This window comes from Corvus moneduloides, chromosome Z (assembly GCF_009650955.1).
Source record: "Corvus moneduloides isolate bCorMon1 chromosome Z, bCorMon1.pri, whole genome shotgun sequence".
Classification (NCBI taxonomy): Eukaryota; Metazoa; Chordata; class Aves; order Passeriformes; family Corvidae; genus Corvus; species Corvus moneduloides.
This window is the reverse complement of record NC_045511.1, coordinates 39,731,367-39,748,646: the sequence shown is the minus strand read 5'-3', so window position 1 is coordinate 39,748,646 and position 17,280 is coordinate 39,731,367. Positions and strand designations below refer to the sequence as shown.

General features: G+C 40.2%; 1 protein-coding gene across 2 annotated transcripts in view; it reads right to left on the bottom strand.

Annotated features, from left to right (window-relative positions):
- Positions 1 to 16,322, bottom strand: part of RASEF (RAS and EF-hand domain containing) — a 35,924-nt gene extending 19,602 nt beyond the window's left edge. For both annotated transcript variants that reach the window (XM_032097147.1, XM_032097148.1), the window contains exons 1-5: positions 15,861 to 16,322; positions 5,574 to 5,720; positions 4,675 to 4,765; positions 1,505 to 1,600; positions 447 to 524 (exon numbers count right to left, since the gene is read on the bottom strand). In XM_032097147.1, the coding sequence (XP_031953038.1) occupies positions 447 to 524; positions 1,505 to 1,600; positions 4,675 to 4,765; positions 5,574 to 5,720; positions 15,861 to 16,231 (783 nt within the window). In that variant the 5' untranslated portion in view covers positions 16,232 to 16,322. The remainder of the gene's footprint in view (positions 1 to 446; positions 525 to 1,504; positions 1,601 to 4,674; positions 4,766 to 5,573; positions 5,721 to 15,860) is intronic.
- Between the last annotated feature and the right edge of the window lie 958 nt (positions 16,323 to 17,280).

Here is a 17,280-nt window from a genome sequence, read left to right as displayed (position 1 = left end):
CACCTCCACAAAATGTTGATGTATTATAATAGTAGAATAAAAAACATCGAAGTTAAATAAAAATGAAACACTATAAAATTTTGGCATAGAGGGGCAAAGAAAATGAAAGAACACTAAGTCAACAGAGAAGTCAGCAAATCAACATGCAAGAACCTCTCAGTTTTTATTTTTCCATTCAGTTACACAAAAAGGGGGCTATATCATCTCCAGCTATTTCTAAATGTCCCACATAGAATACGTATACATTTAAACAGGTATTTTTTCAACTTAAAATATCCTCATACACTTACCAACAACTTTAAAATAGCTTACCAGTACTAAATATAAAAAATAAACCAAAAAAAACCAACAAAAACCAAAACCCGAATTCCCACAACTATAACAATCTGTATTGCAGACACTAAAACTGAGGCTAAATTAATATATTAATGATAATAATCCCTTACCAACAACATATCATGTATTCTTTTTTTCAGTTCAACTACATCTTCCCTGTGATTGACATATTTGGATTGCTCCTCCAGCTTGAAGGATAAAAAAAATGCACAATTAATGTATTAGATTGCTCTGATTCAATAATAAAAAACTTACGGAAATCACAATAAATAACCCTTTTACAGCTAGTAAAGGTTTTAAAACAAAGATTTTTTCCAAATGTCCTAGTAGACAGCATTATTTCAAAAATCACTTGCTTTTTAAGAAATGAATAAGCATTTTGCACTCTTTAAGTATAAAATATTCATCACTAGTTACACAGAAGCCAGTTATTATGACATAAACAGGTGTATCCCCACTTTAAAAACTTCAAAAAAAAATTTAAAAAATTATTACTACCTCAGATATGTAGTATTTGTACAAGAAGCTCTCATGTTTCTTGTGAGAAATTTCCATTTCTACAAATGCTCTTTTAAGTGCAATTAAAAACAAAAAACCAAAATAATATCCAAAACCAAAAAATTGCTCACTATAATTCTGGTAAAACTAACAGCAAAAACCAATGTCAAAATTAAACCCAAATTACAAAATATCCCAAAACATCATTCATATCTGAGATTTCAGTTTACCTTACCAATCAAATTAAAAGATCAGATTGCATTTGGGTTCTAAAAGGTACTATACTACTGTAAATTACTATATCTGGTTTGCCAATTGCATCTTTATCTATAAATTGCAAATACTTGGTGGCAATATATTGGACTATTTCTAACGGATCAAAGACAAGTCTAGGTAACTGCTATCTTAATAACCTGATGGACCTAGAAATTGTTAAGGCACAGAACTAAGGTAATAGCTGCTCCCTTTCCTAAGTATTTCAATAAATTAGACAGCATGAATACAAAAGCACAGAACGACAACACAAAGTAAAAATTACCTGCAGTTGCCATTTACTAATACACATTAAATTAGAAACCTACAACTACGATTATCCATCTTGAAGGAGGCATTTCATAAGGTCAAAACCTCTTAAAACACTTTAAAAACTCACCAGACTTCACTCACTTACCTTTTTAAGTTTTTTTATTGTCACCTGAAGATCCCCAACTTCAGCATCATACTGGCGCTTCAGCTCATTTAGGGCTTCTTCAGCTTTTTGCTTCTCCTGCAATATTTTTAATCACATTAGAAGTTGAGACAGGTTTCAAATGTTTATTAAAAAGTAATTCATCGGTTTGTAAAGTACATACTTTCCCCTTAGACAAATGTGTCTTTCCATTCTGTCCCTTCCTTAAGATCCACAGATTCTGTTATTGCAGTCCACTTATAAAACACCCATAGAAATAAAATGGTGACATGGAAGCAAAGATATGGGTCCATCCACTGTTTTTTATTCATGATTCCTGTGCTTAACATTCTCAATGTCACTTACTTTTCTACTTCTGTTTTCCTTTTAAGTTTTTTTGCTTGCAAGTGTTGGAATGTTAGAGCCCCATGTCAGTAAAAGGCAAGCAGATGATAGCACCCCTAGTTTCAAATGGTACTGTCCTGGGTACAGAGAGAAGGGGGTGGATTCACTGCTGTCTATTCAATACCACCCACATCACCAATGGGAGGGGGGCAGGGAGTCTCAGCAAGAAAAATGCCACAGATGGAAAGGGAAGCAGTGCTATCTTTTGCCAGGGCACATGGCAGTGTGTGCTAGACTGGAGTCAGGACTGAACAGCAGCTGGGCACAAGGACAGAGCTACTGTTGCAGCCGCTGTCCCACAGCTGCTGCCACCACCACAGAGAGAGAGCCCCTGCGCCTGCACTGTTGGCATCACCACGGCCCCAGAAAGAAGGAGTCTGCACTGGTACTGCCACCACCACTACAGTCAGCATCTTGGCAGCACAACTCCTTATTCACACAAACTATCTTTCCAGGCTTTGGGTTGTCCCTGTTTTCCATTATTTCAGGTCCAGGGAGGAGGTTGAGCTGTGGGAGCTTCCAGATATGCTGTCCCTGTTTTCCTCAGCGTCGAATGGGGAGATGCATCAGGATGGTCACCATTTTGCCTGTGTTTAGAGATTGCACCAAGTACTGCCCACAGGTATATTCAGTGGTGAATGCCCTTTTGTGGGTAAAACTCTCTTTCCCTTGAATACCCCTTGTATCAAAGGGGGTATTCCCTTGTGTACCCTTAAATATCAAACCAAGTACAGTATTTTGAAATTTATTTTAATCAAAACAGACAGATTTTGGAAAGAGGCTACACAAACCACAATGAGAAGAATAGTGTGTGCGGAGTACTATAGATTGGTATGTGTTTCATTCACTCCAGTCACTCCCCAAGGACTTCAGTTTCACAATGCAAGAAATCAGAATGCAGCAGTGACAAGCTGTGCCAATGAGGCAGGTTGAGTTTTCACATGGAAGGCGCAGGCATGGACTTTGCTTAGAATTCAGAATTAGAACTTCCTGTAGGTGATGCTGACATTCATGTGTTAAAAAATAATCTAAGTAATCAATTTAAGCTGGATTCCCCTACATAGACTCCTAAGTATTGTTTGGTAACTATTTGCTTCCCTTGAAGAAACAAAATACAGGATAGGCTCATGCAGAGGCACGTGTCCCGGTGGCATGAGTGAGATCACTCTAACAATAGCCTTGATTACAGGCCTTAAGATTAACGTCTTAGTACATTCCCACAAAGTAAATAACTTAACATTTACTCTCAGGGCGTTTTAGTAGGTGTGGCATGTGGAGCTAGGAGCTACAAGGAACACTGGAGAGTGAAAATGAAAAAAGCCTTTTGAGAAACAACAGCCCATATTTCATACCTACAGCTAGATGCAAACAGCGATTGAGAATACAGACGATGTAGATAATCCATAGAAGATGGATTTTTGCATAATGCTAGTACATGACTGTAGATGTTCTCAAAGGAAGCAAACGCACATATCCCAGTCATCTTTTTAAAGCAGTCAAGAAGATTATTCAGGGCTTTTTTCAGTGATTTATCCTTTTTTAAGAACAGTAATTTTTCAGAGAAAATGTATTTGTTTTTTAAACATTAACTACTCAGTTTCTCTGGCAATAAAAATTTATGTCTACTGAGAGCTGCATTACCACTAGTTAAACATATTATAACTTTTTTTTTTTTTTTTAGGAGTGATATCTTTAACATTTTCATGCCATTATATTTTTTCTAGGAACACAATAGGCTTTTATAGTGTGGTAGGACTGTTTTCTCTTGTATAGGAAAGGACGCTATTTGAAGCAAATCTATCAAAATACCATTTACCTTCACATATCAAATACTGTGAACTACTTAAAATCAGCAAGTTGGCAGACAGCACTTTGTTGCTTCTGGTCTTCAAATACTCTGATGAAAGTAGCCATAGCAAATATATATATCTGTTCAGTATATTGTGTGTCCTACCGAGCAACAATTATGCCCATAGTATATGTTTAAATTAATGCATTTCTTATGTCCACATTAGAACACTTTCACAAACTGTTATTCTTATGCCCATATAAAGTTCGGCTTATCTTAAATGAATGTAGTAACAATTCAGAATGAAGCAGGCAGCTGGTCTCGCTCCTTTGAATTATGCAGTCACATGTGGGTCTAATATATCTTTCCCTGGGTAAGGGAAGAGGAATTTTACACTTTTTATTATAGACTGCAGGTGGGTTGAAAAAGCTAAAATTAAGCAGATCAAAACAGAATTTCCCATCAAGTTTGGGAGGCCCAGGCCCTCACACATTGTTACCACAGTTACCCTCTCTTAAGTCTATAACTCTCTAAAATGTAGTTGCAGGAGAACAGAGGGAAAAAAAGAGAATTACTGCAGGAAGATATATAAAGCAGGACCAAATAATCCAAGCATTAAATTCTACATAAATTCATTTACTAGGAGAACTAGATTCCATACTTTTGTGCTGAAATATCATTTTCTCCAACCTGTTTCCAATATTGGTCTCAGAAGTGGTCTCTTCTTGGCCAGTATGTTCCCACAAAAGGGGAAAGACTTTTTTTTCTTGGGTTTATTATACCTAAGCAGATATTCTTCTTTGGGGAAGCATTAAGATCGTTCATTTCTTATCTCATGGATAGCTTTTTGTCATCCAGGCCCTGCCTACAGCAGCTTTGATTCAGCGCATCAGGATCAAAAACACAGCTGGCCATCAATCCTGCTTAAGACCACTGAGAGTTTGGTGATTATGAAATTCTGTAAATATAAAATACTCACTTCCTTTTTAACTTTATGCTCTGCAGCCTGTATCCGTAGTTCCATCTCTTCCTCTAGCTCACTGAGTTGAACTGCTGCTTTGTCCTGAGCTCTAAAATTTAAAAGAAAATATTCTCTCAGGAACTGCCCTCTGACTTGAAAGAAACACTGTGTGAAACACATCTGTCTGCCTCAACTGAAACAAATTATACAGACAGACATAGAAACAGTTTAACATTGCCCAGACCTTGAAACTGGTGTGGCTGGGAACCTAAATCCCAAATTATTTTTAAGATACTGGCAAACTAGATTTTAAATAATAGCTGCAAGCTGATGATTAGCATGAAATACATCACATCTGCATTTTTAAAATTGGCAGATGTGATGTGTAAAAAAGGCACAAAGATAAAAAGTGCCTCTCATTATCCTATGAAGAGACTTCAAAAGCAACTTGCATCACCCACACGTGAGATCTCTGTCCTGAGCTAATCTGTTTGCTTTTGGCAGTAATGATGTGAGACTGTAACATCTGCCAAGTCGTTAAAACAGGTAAATACACTCCTTGAAGCTCACAAAGCAAAAATACAGTTTCTAAAATGAAAGCATAAGGGACATGTACGACAAAACTCAAAGGTCCAGTCAAGGAAGAGGAGTCAAAATGCTTTAAGCATTTAACCTAACAACAGAGTCTGCAAAAATTTGATCCAGAATTACTCAAAAGTATGAACGGGTAATCATTTGCGTGCTGCTATATGTGCTTATGCACTAGTGTGTGCATACAAACTAACTTTGAACTCAGTTTCTGGAAATACTTTGCATGGCATATTTTGACATTAACTCTCACTAGTTTAATCAAATGAAGCACGAGAAGAGCAAAAAAAGAAACTGCAGAACTGAACTAGAAACACCATTCACAATACCTTTTTACTGCTATGGCCAAAGTTTCCATCTCTGTGCTTTGAAGTTTGATCTCTTGGATGAAGTTCTTAATGACATGTTCATATGGCTGGATTAATCTTGGTTCTGCTATGTGTATGTTTTGATACAGAACACTGACCTGCTCTTGTCTGAAAAAGAGAGATATGCACATTTTAATGCACTTACTTGGAACAATATTATATTACAAGTTTGAAAAACTTACTACAAATTAAGATATTCCCCTCTTTGCCTATTTTTAAAATTTAGCAAGCTAGATATGGGCTTTGAACACTCAGTACAGTATGTCTAAATTATTTTATATTTACCATTTCTACTTCTCTGTTTTAATACAGCTACTGCAAAAAATTTTTGCTTAATTATATATTTTTTTACTTCTATTCATAGTGTAGTGAAGAGAATGCCACTGGAGTAACCCACAATGTGTATCAAGTTTCTTGGTTGCTCTAACGTTAATCATAATCTGTGAAGAAGCGTAAGATTTCAGGAGGTTGCATAAGAATTGAAAATGGGTATGAATGCTTACTACCTAAGTTAAAATGGAAAGAGGGTAGAGGAAGGTAGGCTGCAGGCAAAATAAGAATACAGCTCTCCAGTTTCAGACAAATTATTCTGGTCTGTAACCAAATAAAACTGTCATTTTAAGAAGTTAATTCTGTATATTACTCTCACGTGAAAAATGACAGATATATCTCATAAAGAAGAAAGAAAACATTTCTGTAGATACTGTAGTTGTTAAAAGCTCTCCTGAAATTCCTATTGAAAAGCTGCCTCAATGCTGGAATAGTAAATTCTGATTTCCATTTAATCTGGACTCATTTACATAGATTGCATACTGTTCTAATTGTCAGAGCAAAGAATCTTTACAAGATAAAAAGAATAGCATTATTATGAAGTCTACTACATAAATAGCACTGATTTCTTTTCATGCAACACGTATGTCATGTAAACCTTTGTTTTACATGCTAGGTTCCAACTCCTGGATTACATTAGGCAATATGCCTAAAAATTACAGAAAATATTCTGTAACAGTATTTAGCAGTCCTAAGGAAAAGTGAATGTGATTGACATAGACTAAATGCTAGAACATGAACAGGTATTCAAGAACTTAAAAATTGAATGGAAAAGAAGGAAGAAGATCAAATCTAGAAAGGTAGAGGAGGCAGGCCAGTAATAAGGAAACAGACATTATCAGAAGCAGAAACACAACCAAAAATAATGTTTTGCAAGTTCAAGTCTAACACCATATCTAACAACACAAATACATGCCCTCTTTTTGTTGCTAATGAAAGTCTGAACTCTGATTAAACAATCCTCCTTGTTAGACAGCTGAAGTTCTCCTATCTTCAGTGGAGTAGTGCTATTAAATACCTTCACCATACACATGATATCAGCAATAGTGTATATTCTCTTCACTTTTTCCCACTTGAAGCAATTCCACAGCTTTGATTATCAACACTGCAGCACTCTGCTTCTTGTATGTGATTTCTCCTCTGAAGGTCTAACTTACTTTATTAGAACAGTACTAAAACTGTTACTATAGCTCAAATTCCCATTTTAAACAATTTAACTGTTTCAGGACACTGTAAAACCTGTTCCCAGCTGAAATGCTGACATTCATTTTGAGATACAGAAATATAAGACCAGCACGAAGAGATAAAGCTTTACTAATGCCTGAGAAATTTCTGTGTACAAACATGTTTCTGTCTCGCAAAGAATTTCCTTTACAAAGGCTAATGCTTACCTGTATTTAATAAGTTAAATATCTTCCCATGTATTCACACAATTTCTTTTTCAAAATGTATTTTAAACAGAGTAATGTCGAGGTTCACAAACAGTAACAATAACTAACAGATTTATCTGATCATCATAAGCTACGAACTATGTATAAATAATGTAACATTAAAGAACTTCTCAAATGTATATTTATTCAATTAATGATTTGCCTTTAAAAAAATGTTAAGGACATTCCCAGAATGCACCTGGAGGCCTGTAGTCAGTGGCATCCTCCAGGGATCAATACTGGGACCAGTGTTGTTCAGCTTGTTTATCAATGACCTGGAGGAAGGGATAGGATGCACCCTCAGCAAGTGTGCTGGTGGCACTAAACTGGGGGAGTGGCTGATCCACCTGAAGGTTCTGCTGCCATTCCATGGAACCCTGATAGGCTGGAGAGTTGGGCAGAGAGAAACTTAATGAGTTCAACACGGGCAGGTGTCAGGTCCTGCACCTGGGGAGGAACAGCCCCAAGTGCCAGCACAGGCCAGGTGTTGCTCCTACAGAGCAGCTCTGTGGAGAAGGACCTGGGACTCTTGGTGGATCACAAGCTGTCCATGAGCTGGCAGTGCCCTTGTGGCCAGGAGGGCCAATGTCATCCTGGGGTGCATTGGGAAGAGTGTGGCCAGAAAGTTGAGGGAGTTGTGCCTCTATTTGGCCCTGCTGAGGCCGTACATGGAGCTCTGGGGTCTTCAGTACGAGAAAGACAAGGAGCTACTGGAGAGGGTCCCAAGGATGATTTGGGGTCGGGAGCATCCCTCTTATGAGGATGCCTGGGCCTGTTTGAAGAGAAGCCTGAGAGGAGATATCAATATCTCAAAGGCAGGTGCCAAGAGGATGGTGCCAGACTCTTTTCAGTGGTGCCCATCAACAGAACAAGAAGCAATGGCCATAAACTAAAACACAGGAAGTTCCACCTCAACATGAGGAAAAGTCTCTTTACATTGAGTATGGCAGAGCACTGGAACAGGCTGCCTAAGGATGTTGAGGAGTCTCCTTCTCTGAAGATATTCAAAACACACCTGGCCAGATTCCTATGTAACCTGCTCTAGCTGACCCTGTCTTGGCAGGGAGGTTGGACGGGATGATCTCCAGAGGTTCCTTCCAACCACAACTATTCTGTGATTCTTTTCAAAGTATATACAAACTTGAGATCAGTTGGTTAGATCATGATGCTAACATCAGGTTGTGGGTCCAATCCCTGTATGGATCATTCACTTGAGAGTTGGCCTTGACCATTCTTGTTGGTCCCTTCCAACTCAGAATATTCTGTGATCCAGAAATACACATACATGAATTGAAGCTAGAAATCAGTATGTCTGTGATGCTGAGCCTCTGCTGCACAGCTAAGCCTGCTTTAGCATGCAGTAGTCAGAAACTCAAAGTAGTTACAGTGAGGTTTTATTCTCCCTCTGGCATTAAAAAAACTTTTATATTTCATATTCCTTCTTAGCCCAATGACCAGCTACCACACAGCTGGATTCAAAATATCTCAGTGGCACAGTTTTAGGAAGCAGTACTTAAGCTTAAGGTGTCAAACAATATCCATACAACCATAATCATGCAGGATTCTGGAAAGGGCCTGGAAAGATCACAACTGGTCACTGAAATTCTCAGTGATACTTATGTAAGTGCATCTACAGCAATGATGCAGGATGTCTTGATTAAAAAGTAGACTCACAACTACTACATCAACAAAAAAAACAAAACAAAAAACCAACCAAGCAAGCAAAAAAAAAAAAACAAGAAAAACCACCAAAACAACAACAAAAAAGCCCAGACGAGAAATCCAAGTCATGCAACAAAATTGGAAGGATTACGCAATCACTTATGCTTTCAGAAAGAAGTAATACACTTTCATGAACTGGAAAGACTGTCAGTGATTTAGTCACTCCAAGTACCCATGAATCCATGATGAAGTAGCAGCAGTTATGTGCACTCTGTAGCAACATGCAGTAAGTATTTGAAGATTATTTGTTCCAAATTGCCATTTTTGTATTTTTAATCATTCCTCTGTTCTCACATGCTTTGGTGAATATCAGTGACACGGCTGCAGCAGGACAGATAAGCTGTAATGAATATTGCCCAATTTGTTTGTTTGTCCTCACTTCCTCTTGAATACATGCCATTTCTTCCTGCAAATTCATTACTTATTCAAAATTAATTATCAAAGAAGATTTTACAAATGGATTTCACCAAGGTGACTTAAACTCTAAATAGGCTGTCCTTTTGCTGGACAAGATGTTTCAGCAAAATTCATCTCAAATGCTTGCACTTGCCCTTTAAAACTGGTTTTCCTTGAAATCCTAAATTCACTTTTCAGTGTATTTAGCTGCACACCTTTAAGTGCCACACTCACACAACTGCAGACATTCACAAATACTAATGCACAGAAAGAGCATTTTTTAATATGTGGTATGAAAGTCTGTCACTTTGTTCATCTGGCACTATGGTTACACTACCCATCGTGCACACACTTATTTCTGTTGCTTCTGCAAAGTACAAACACAAAACACTAGTACCCACAAAAAGTATAGCATTGTGGCCAAGTACTGCTTTGGCTTTACCTTACCTCATCTCAAAAGTTTTATGGCATAAACCATCTGTAAAATTAGTACTTAGTAAGAGTAATTAGTCAATATTTGCACAGCTTCACATGAGTTAGCTTAAGCAAAGTTACAGTATTCACATGGTTTCAGAGAGTTCCTGCAAGAACTGCGTAAAGAAAATAAAACTTCTCTGAATATAATCCAAGTTCTAATATGATAGATTTAAAATACCATGGTTGAATACAACAGGAGCAGAAGGCAGGGGTGGGGGGGGGGGCAGAGGACCCACACCAAAAAACCCCACAACACTGATCTTGGAGATCACAGATATTTAGATTATATTGTGTCATAATTTCCTTTAATCCACACAGCTGTATTAATCCTTATCAATTCATAGCATTATTTCTGGTTTGCTGATTGTACAGTGACCATTTTCCTAATAATCCATACTCCAAATGCAGTTCAGAAGAAGATGATGGAATTTTTCAACAAATAATTTTTCAACTCTGGAGTTGCTCAGTATCTTCTTATATGTTCTCCCTATGTAGTCACCAGAAAGACTATGCTATGTTACACAGGCCCCTCAGTCTGACCCTAGGGGTGGTATTTGGTATTAGAACACTATTTTAATTACTTCTTTCCACTGTAGGTCAGCTTGTCAAACTGCTCTGATCACTTGTAGCAGTTCTGTTCTGGTATGGACATGAAGAGATGAAGCGTAAGGTAGTCTGAGCCAGGAAGGTCTGAGCTGGGTGGTCAGAGCAAAACAAAGCTCAAGCATTATGCATCTGATGATTGTCCTTACACTGGAGACCAACAGCTTGTGTGTGCCTCCAAGAGATCAAGAAGTACCTTTTTCTGAAAAGCAGACACACTGGATGTGCTACCATATCAGTAAGCAGAAAAGAACAACCAAATCTGATACAGATTGGAAACGATCTAATTTTGTCACAGCTGAGTGCCTAACACTTCCTCCTAGATTGACTGCCTTAAGGAAAAACAGATTACACAGAATTTTAGCAGAGCGTAAAATTCAAAGTATTTGTCAACTTGAAGCACTATGTGTTTTTTTAATACTATCTTTTCTTTTTCTGTATCTACCCCTTCAGAAACAGGATGCATTAAAAGAAGATGATTAAATCTGTAACCCCCAGATGACACAGCCTAGCCAAGGTCTGATTCCCAGAGAAAACGTTTTCAATGTTTCCAAAGCATGAATGCTGTTCCCTTAGTGGTGTGATTTAGAGCCAGTGGAGACACAGTGGAAAAGACTGTGGGACGGGCAAGGAAAGATGAAGTCTGTGGAAAAGGAGAATGCCTCAAAGGCATTATGGCAAATGATCACATAATGATACCAGGAAAAATATCAGGAGAATGAATGCTACAGTGCTTAAGTGGCACAGATACTGTTTTGATTAAAGCAAAAATCAGAAAGATAGCTCAGAAAGGCTTCTAGCTCACAGAAAGACATCCATTACATTCACAGCAGAGCGTATCTCTCAAACTCCTGTCATGAGATGTATCAAAAGACAAGACAACATTCTTACAGAAGAGATCCCCTCTCCAGCACTGTGGCAAAAAAGGACACAGCATTCGTTTTTCCTCAGGATTTGCCTTTTTTCCCTCTCCAGGGAACATGCTTCAACTTCCAAGGAAACCTCCCCAGTTCTGACACCATGGCTCATCATCTCATGGAAGTAAACACAAATCGCTGACGGAAGTTAATACTGTGCTCTATATTGACTTTGGCAAAAATCCATCCTGGTTCATGACAGCAAGAACATGACATGTTTTGGACAGGTTTTTTATGCAGCAGAGCCTCTCTTCTTTGCTGTAGTACAGCAGTATATCCCATGAGCACCACCCGTCTTCACAGTTTAAGTAGCTCATGTAAAGAACAGCATGCTTTTCTCATTTTATCACATCCCCCAGACCCACATTTTCTATACAGCTCCATGACATGAGTGGGGGCACACCGTTATCATAATCACATTAGGAGACTTTAGAATTGTGTGATGCATAAAATCTCACAGTCAGGAAGCACTGAAATCAGAGTCTGATGAATAGTCAGCTTGGCTGGAAGTACCAGGCACAAAAATAAAAGAGACCCAAAGACTAAAAAGCAAAGCAATGGAGCGTGAGACCTCTCAGAGGCAGCAGAATTTAACTCAAAATGGGGATACAAACTTTCTGCTTCAGATTCATCCACCCATTCATGATCTAATTAATTTAGTTCATATTCCAATAAGATTATCCATTTTGCCAAATATTGCACAAAAGTTGCCTGGTAGGGCTCATTCTTTTTTGACAATCACAACAAGTCTTTGTGCTTTCTGACTGAAGTCTTTGACATTAAAATTTAAAAATGTGTTTTCCAGGAAGTTTTTTGCCTGTAATTTAGAGAGATAAGTAAGTGTCATAGCATTCATAAGTACAGTTTTTCTCTTGCAGTGTCAGAAGATGTCAGATCATTCTTTGCTCAAGCTGAGGAGTGGAAAAGGATTGCCACTAAGAGACATTCCCACATGCTTAAAAGGAACGTCTGTCTATTAGGAGCATGAAGGGAACCTTTCAGTCTTGCCCCTGAAATTCAAACTGAGATTGGCCACAACAAAGAATGCAACATCCAGTAACACAGCCAAGGGCTAAACCCTTCCAGTGTGGCACTGAAGCACTCACTACCTGGAGCATCAAAAGGGTAAATTTCTTTGTTGTCCACTCCTGTACCATTGCAAATACTTCTCAGAGGAATAAACTAACGAACACGGCTGACTTCTCAATAAAACATATCTCCAGCTAGCAATTCACTATATATACATATAAACTAAAGGCCTTGCATGATTTTATATTTAATTACTCACTGTTCCTGTTTAAATGTAACAATGCGGAAGGCTAGCTGCACTTTAAATGAAATGAAAAATCAAAAAAAGACAACCAAACAGACAAAAACAACAACAACAATAAAAACCCCTCTGTACAATTCCACTAAAGTCTGACTTCACACATTAAGTTATCAGCCTGGAAAGACTTTCCACCTTTTTTTTCCTAGAGGCCAATTGCCTACCAAGCACAAGTAAAGGCTAAGGCAAACAATACTTTGACTCACAGTAACCACCTTACCAAGAAATCTAACTGAATTTAGTCCAAAAAATTGATTCAGGTGAGGAGGAAAGGAGCAAGGCTGTAAAGAAAAACTCTTTAATGTTATTCTGCCTGTTTAACTGCAAACAATACAACCACAGCTTCGGCAGACTTGAATCTTTTAAAGTAATCTAAAAGGACTGTGCAACTGATACACCAAACTGCAGAGTTATGATCCATCCCATAATAAAATTACCTTTCTGTAAAATGAGTTAAATTCAAAATATGCTTATTGTAATACATGCTTATTTTAGTACCTGGCAGTAAATAATTTTGCATCAAATGCCTGCTACTACACTGAGGACTGGGTCAGAGTATAGATCTGTTACTGTTTCACACCTCATTTTGGAGGCTTATTTATGCTTTCAAAAGTTCAGTCACAGAAACTGAACTTTCAGTTTCTGAAACGGAGACAGAACCATGTGTATTGTGAAAATTTTCCCTTTGATTCCCATAGGAATCAAGCTAAGGCGTGACAGAGACCACAGGTGTTTACTGTGGCATTTTCTCCCGACTTCAACCCTGATTTTACCTCATTACCTCCATTTACTACACCTTGTTTCTCTCTGTATAAACCCCAATAGCATCACAGCACATGTCCCAGTGTCTTGCTAGTCTGTGGCCACAAGGCAGAGCATTTGGAGGAAGTGTACCCCAAAATGATCGAGATAAAAACCACAACTGAGATTTAAAAATACGGACCACCAGCTGCACTCATCCAGCTTTGAGGAGTTTCTCTTTTGTAATTACTTTTCTCACAGATGTCAATGTTAATGTTACAACAAATATATGAAGAGCAATAAAACACAACATAAGGACACACCGACTCTTTTATAGTACTGAAGATGCAGTTGTGTTCCAAGCTAGGTCTAGTTTTCAAAATACTGCCTTTTCCTGAATAAAATATGAAGTGACAAACAACTAAAACAAATTAAATAATTTAAACAAAAATTTTTTTGAAGTCCAGCTTGCACTTTACTTGATTTTGTTATATTCTACTGCTTAAGACTCCTCAATCAATTACAATATATTCATTACTCATGCAAATGGTCCTAAGGATTTTAGTGGGACTACTCACATGAAAAAATCCTTACACATCTGTTTCAACAAAATAAGGTGTGGGCTACAAATGGAAAAAAGGTTGAGCTGTTAAGCAGACCTGCTTTTAGCACTTCAGGACAGGAGAGAGAAAAGACAAAGGGCGTACTGTTCTTCAGCTGACACTGGCAGACACCTAATAAATAAGACAACTATGAAGGATGTTCAAATCTGAACCTAAATAGGAAACATCTACATCAAAATACTGCCCACCTGATAGTATTTAACCATCAAAACTTTTTCCAGTGTTTATGTAAAAGAATCATAACACAAATTACATTATGTCATGATGAATTTAGCAAAACTACCAGATGTGTCTGCAGAGTGCAGCAAATGAAAGCTGTTCCCCTTCCTATTATCCTTTTAGACAATCAGTTAGACTGTACTGAAACTGCTGCTGCAAACAGTAACCAAGATACTGAAACAGAACTATTACCAAGAGGAGACAGAAGCTTTCACAAGTTACCACTGCTCACGAGTCAGATTTTTTTTCAGCTCCTACTGAGTTTCTGACTTCAGGTTATTAACTGTGTCTGCAGGCTTTCAAACAGTCTTTTGTTCTTGTTCTCTTTCTGTAGAAAGCAAGTGTCTAACAAGGAAAGCACCATGAACAAATTAAGGAAGACCTGTATGAAGCTACTCATTTGTCTGAAATGGGGCACTCCAATAATACTAAACAGTATTAATCCAAAAAGAAAAGAACAATTGACTCCAGATTAAGTAACTGAAAATTTCTCTGAAGAAGCATTCCACCTCATTATCCAAACACATTTTTATATGCAGCTGGAACCAAATTATTGGTATTGGTAGGAATTTAAGGAGCGCTATATAGAGACAACATAGAGATCTATTCATGTATATGACTTTTTTTAAGTCTCTTGACTAGCTGCCAAGTCCTGAAACTCAGATTACTTGTCTTCCATCATAAATTACAATTTTAAAACGCAGCAGAATCACACTGTACTTTTTACGGCCAACATTTTCATATTAATTTTGAGCACCTCAGCTTTCAGGCAGACTATTTCGAGTAACCAAAATGTGCCTCTGTAGACTGAAACCAGCCCCGTACTGGCAGACCCGTGGTAAACGGGTTTAATCTCAAACCAAGCTACCATCAGGTGTCTTCACTTCACTGAGACCGAGGACAAAGACTCTCACAAAACTTCTGAGCTCATCAGACCGAGGGCCGTATTTACCAACACCGTTAACGTGAACCCAAGGTTGTTGGTCAGCCTTTACCAGGAAAAGGTCGACAGGGGTGGAAGAAAAATGCTGGCGGCTGCTCGGGGAATAGCTCGGGGAGAAAGTTACTGGGGAGCCGGCAGAACTTTGCATGCCGTGCGTTCTAGCAGGCTGACTTTCCCACGTGGGTCGCTGGCAGAGCAGAGCAGATGAAGCCAGGAGCGGCTGCACGCTGGAAGAACAGCGTTAGAAACCACCCCAGCCGGGAAGCAGGTGTGCGGAGGGCTCCCTACACCTGCAGGAGCACGGGGCGAGGGGTCAGGCTACACGGGCGATCCCCAGCTGGGATTGCATCAGCGGCAGCAGCTCCGCCAGGAGGGCCGCTCCCGCCCCGCAGGACGGCAGGGCCGGTTCGGCGGCGGCGGGGCCGCGCTGCCCAGGGGAAAGCTCAGCCCCACCAACCCCGGGGCCGCGCACCCGCTCCCACGGCCGGGGTGGGACGGAGCAGGCGGGTCTGGACCTTACCTCGGGATGTACCTCGCCTCGTCCCCGAGCCGCACCTCGAAGTCCTTCCAGGGTTGTTCCAGCCCCGCGGCGACCCACGCCGCTGGCGCCTCCGCCTCCTCCATGTCCTCGCCCCCCGGCTCGCCGCCGCCGCCGGGTTGCCGCCGCGTGGCGCCGCGGAAGCCACGGGCGAACTCCGGGAAGGTGATAGCCCCGTCGCGGTCGCTGTCGAGGCGCTGGAAGATGGCCTCGGCCTCGGCCGGCCGCACCCGCAGCTCGGCACAGAGAGCAGCGAAGTCTTCCCGCTCGATGCGGCCCGAGCCGCTGGCGTCGCACGCCAGGAAGAGGGCTCGCAAGCGGGACAGCTCGTCCCCCACCGCCTCGGGATCCATCGGCCAGCGCCGGTGGAACGGAGACCGCGGACGGAATGGGATGGAACGGGGTGGGCGGCTGCCCTACCTGCGGCTCAGCGGGGCGGGCCGGGTCCTGCTCCGCCCCGGCTCCCCGCGGGGCCGGGCACGGCCGGGAGGCGGACCGCAGGTGGCGGCCCCTGGCCGGGGCAGGTCCCGGCCCGGGCTGCCGGCGCCCCCGGGACAGAGCAGGGCGGTACCGAGCCGGCAGGGCCCCCGCTGCCTCACGGAGGTGCAGGGGCACAGGGTTCCCCTCTGGCCCAGCATGTTGCGAACGCACAGGTAACTATATGCAGCACCGTAGGGTAAAAAACATGTCTCACCCCCTGCAGCACTCAAATGTGAATCCCTGCGGTCACCATAAGGTGTTAAACTTAATTTCCGTTTTCCAACACGATAAAAATACTCCTCACGTTCATGGAAGACCCAGAACCCACATGATGACACAAAGTTTCAACAGATAAATTCTCACTGACACGAATAGTCTTGGAGTTATACCTTGTGGGTACGTGCTCACAGATGTCTCAACACCAGTGATTTAGAAATGTGGATTGTTAAAATACTATCTTAAACTGAAAATGCAAAAGCTGCATTCAAATCAATAAACCAAAGGAGACAGCTTATCAGTGCTTTGTGAAGAACTAGTGCCTTTCTTGACGGAAGTCAAGATGTCTTCCTTGTTGAAGTCAGACTCAAAACTCAGATTCTGTTTGAATCTAAGGGATATTTTTAAATCATTATTTATTTCCCTACACTTATTCTTGTTTATGTCTATCTGCAAATGTAAATTGTGTCATACCACAGTTGTGATAAAGAGAATACAAATCTGACTGTCAAAACAGCATTTCCTTATTGACCAAAACATAGCCTAAGAATAAGTATGTGATCCAGCAAAGCACAAATAGTCCATCTGACCTCTCAAAGTAAATCACATACTGTAAATGGGAACTATAAAGTACTCCTCTGCCTAAGAGATGTGGAATGCCCTCACAGGATTTTTTTTTTTTTTTTACAGCTTTTGATTTTTAACC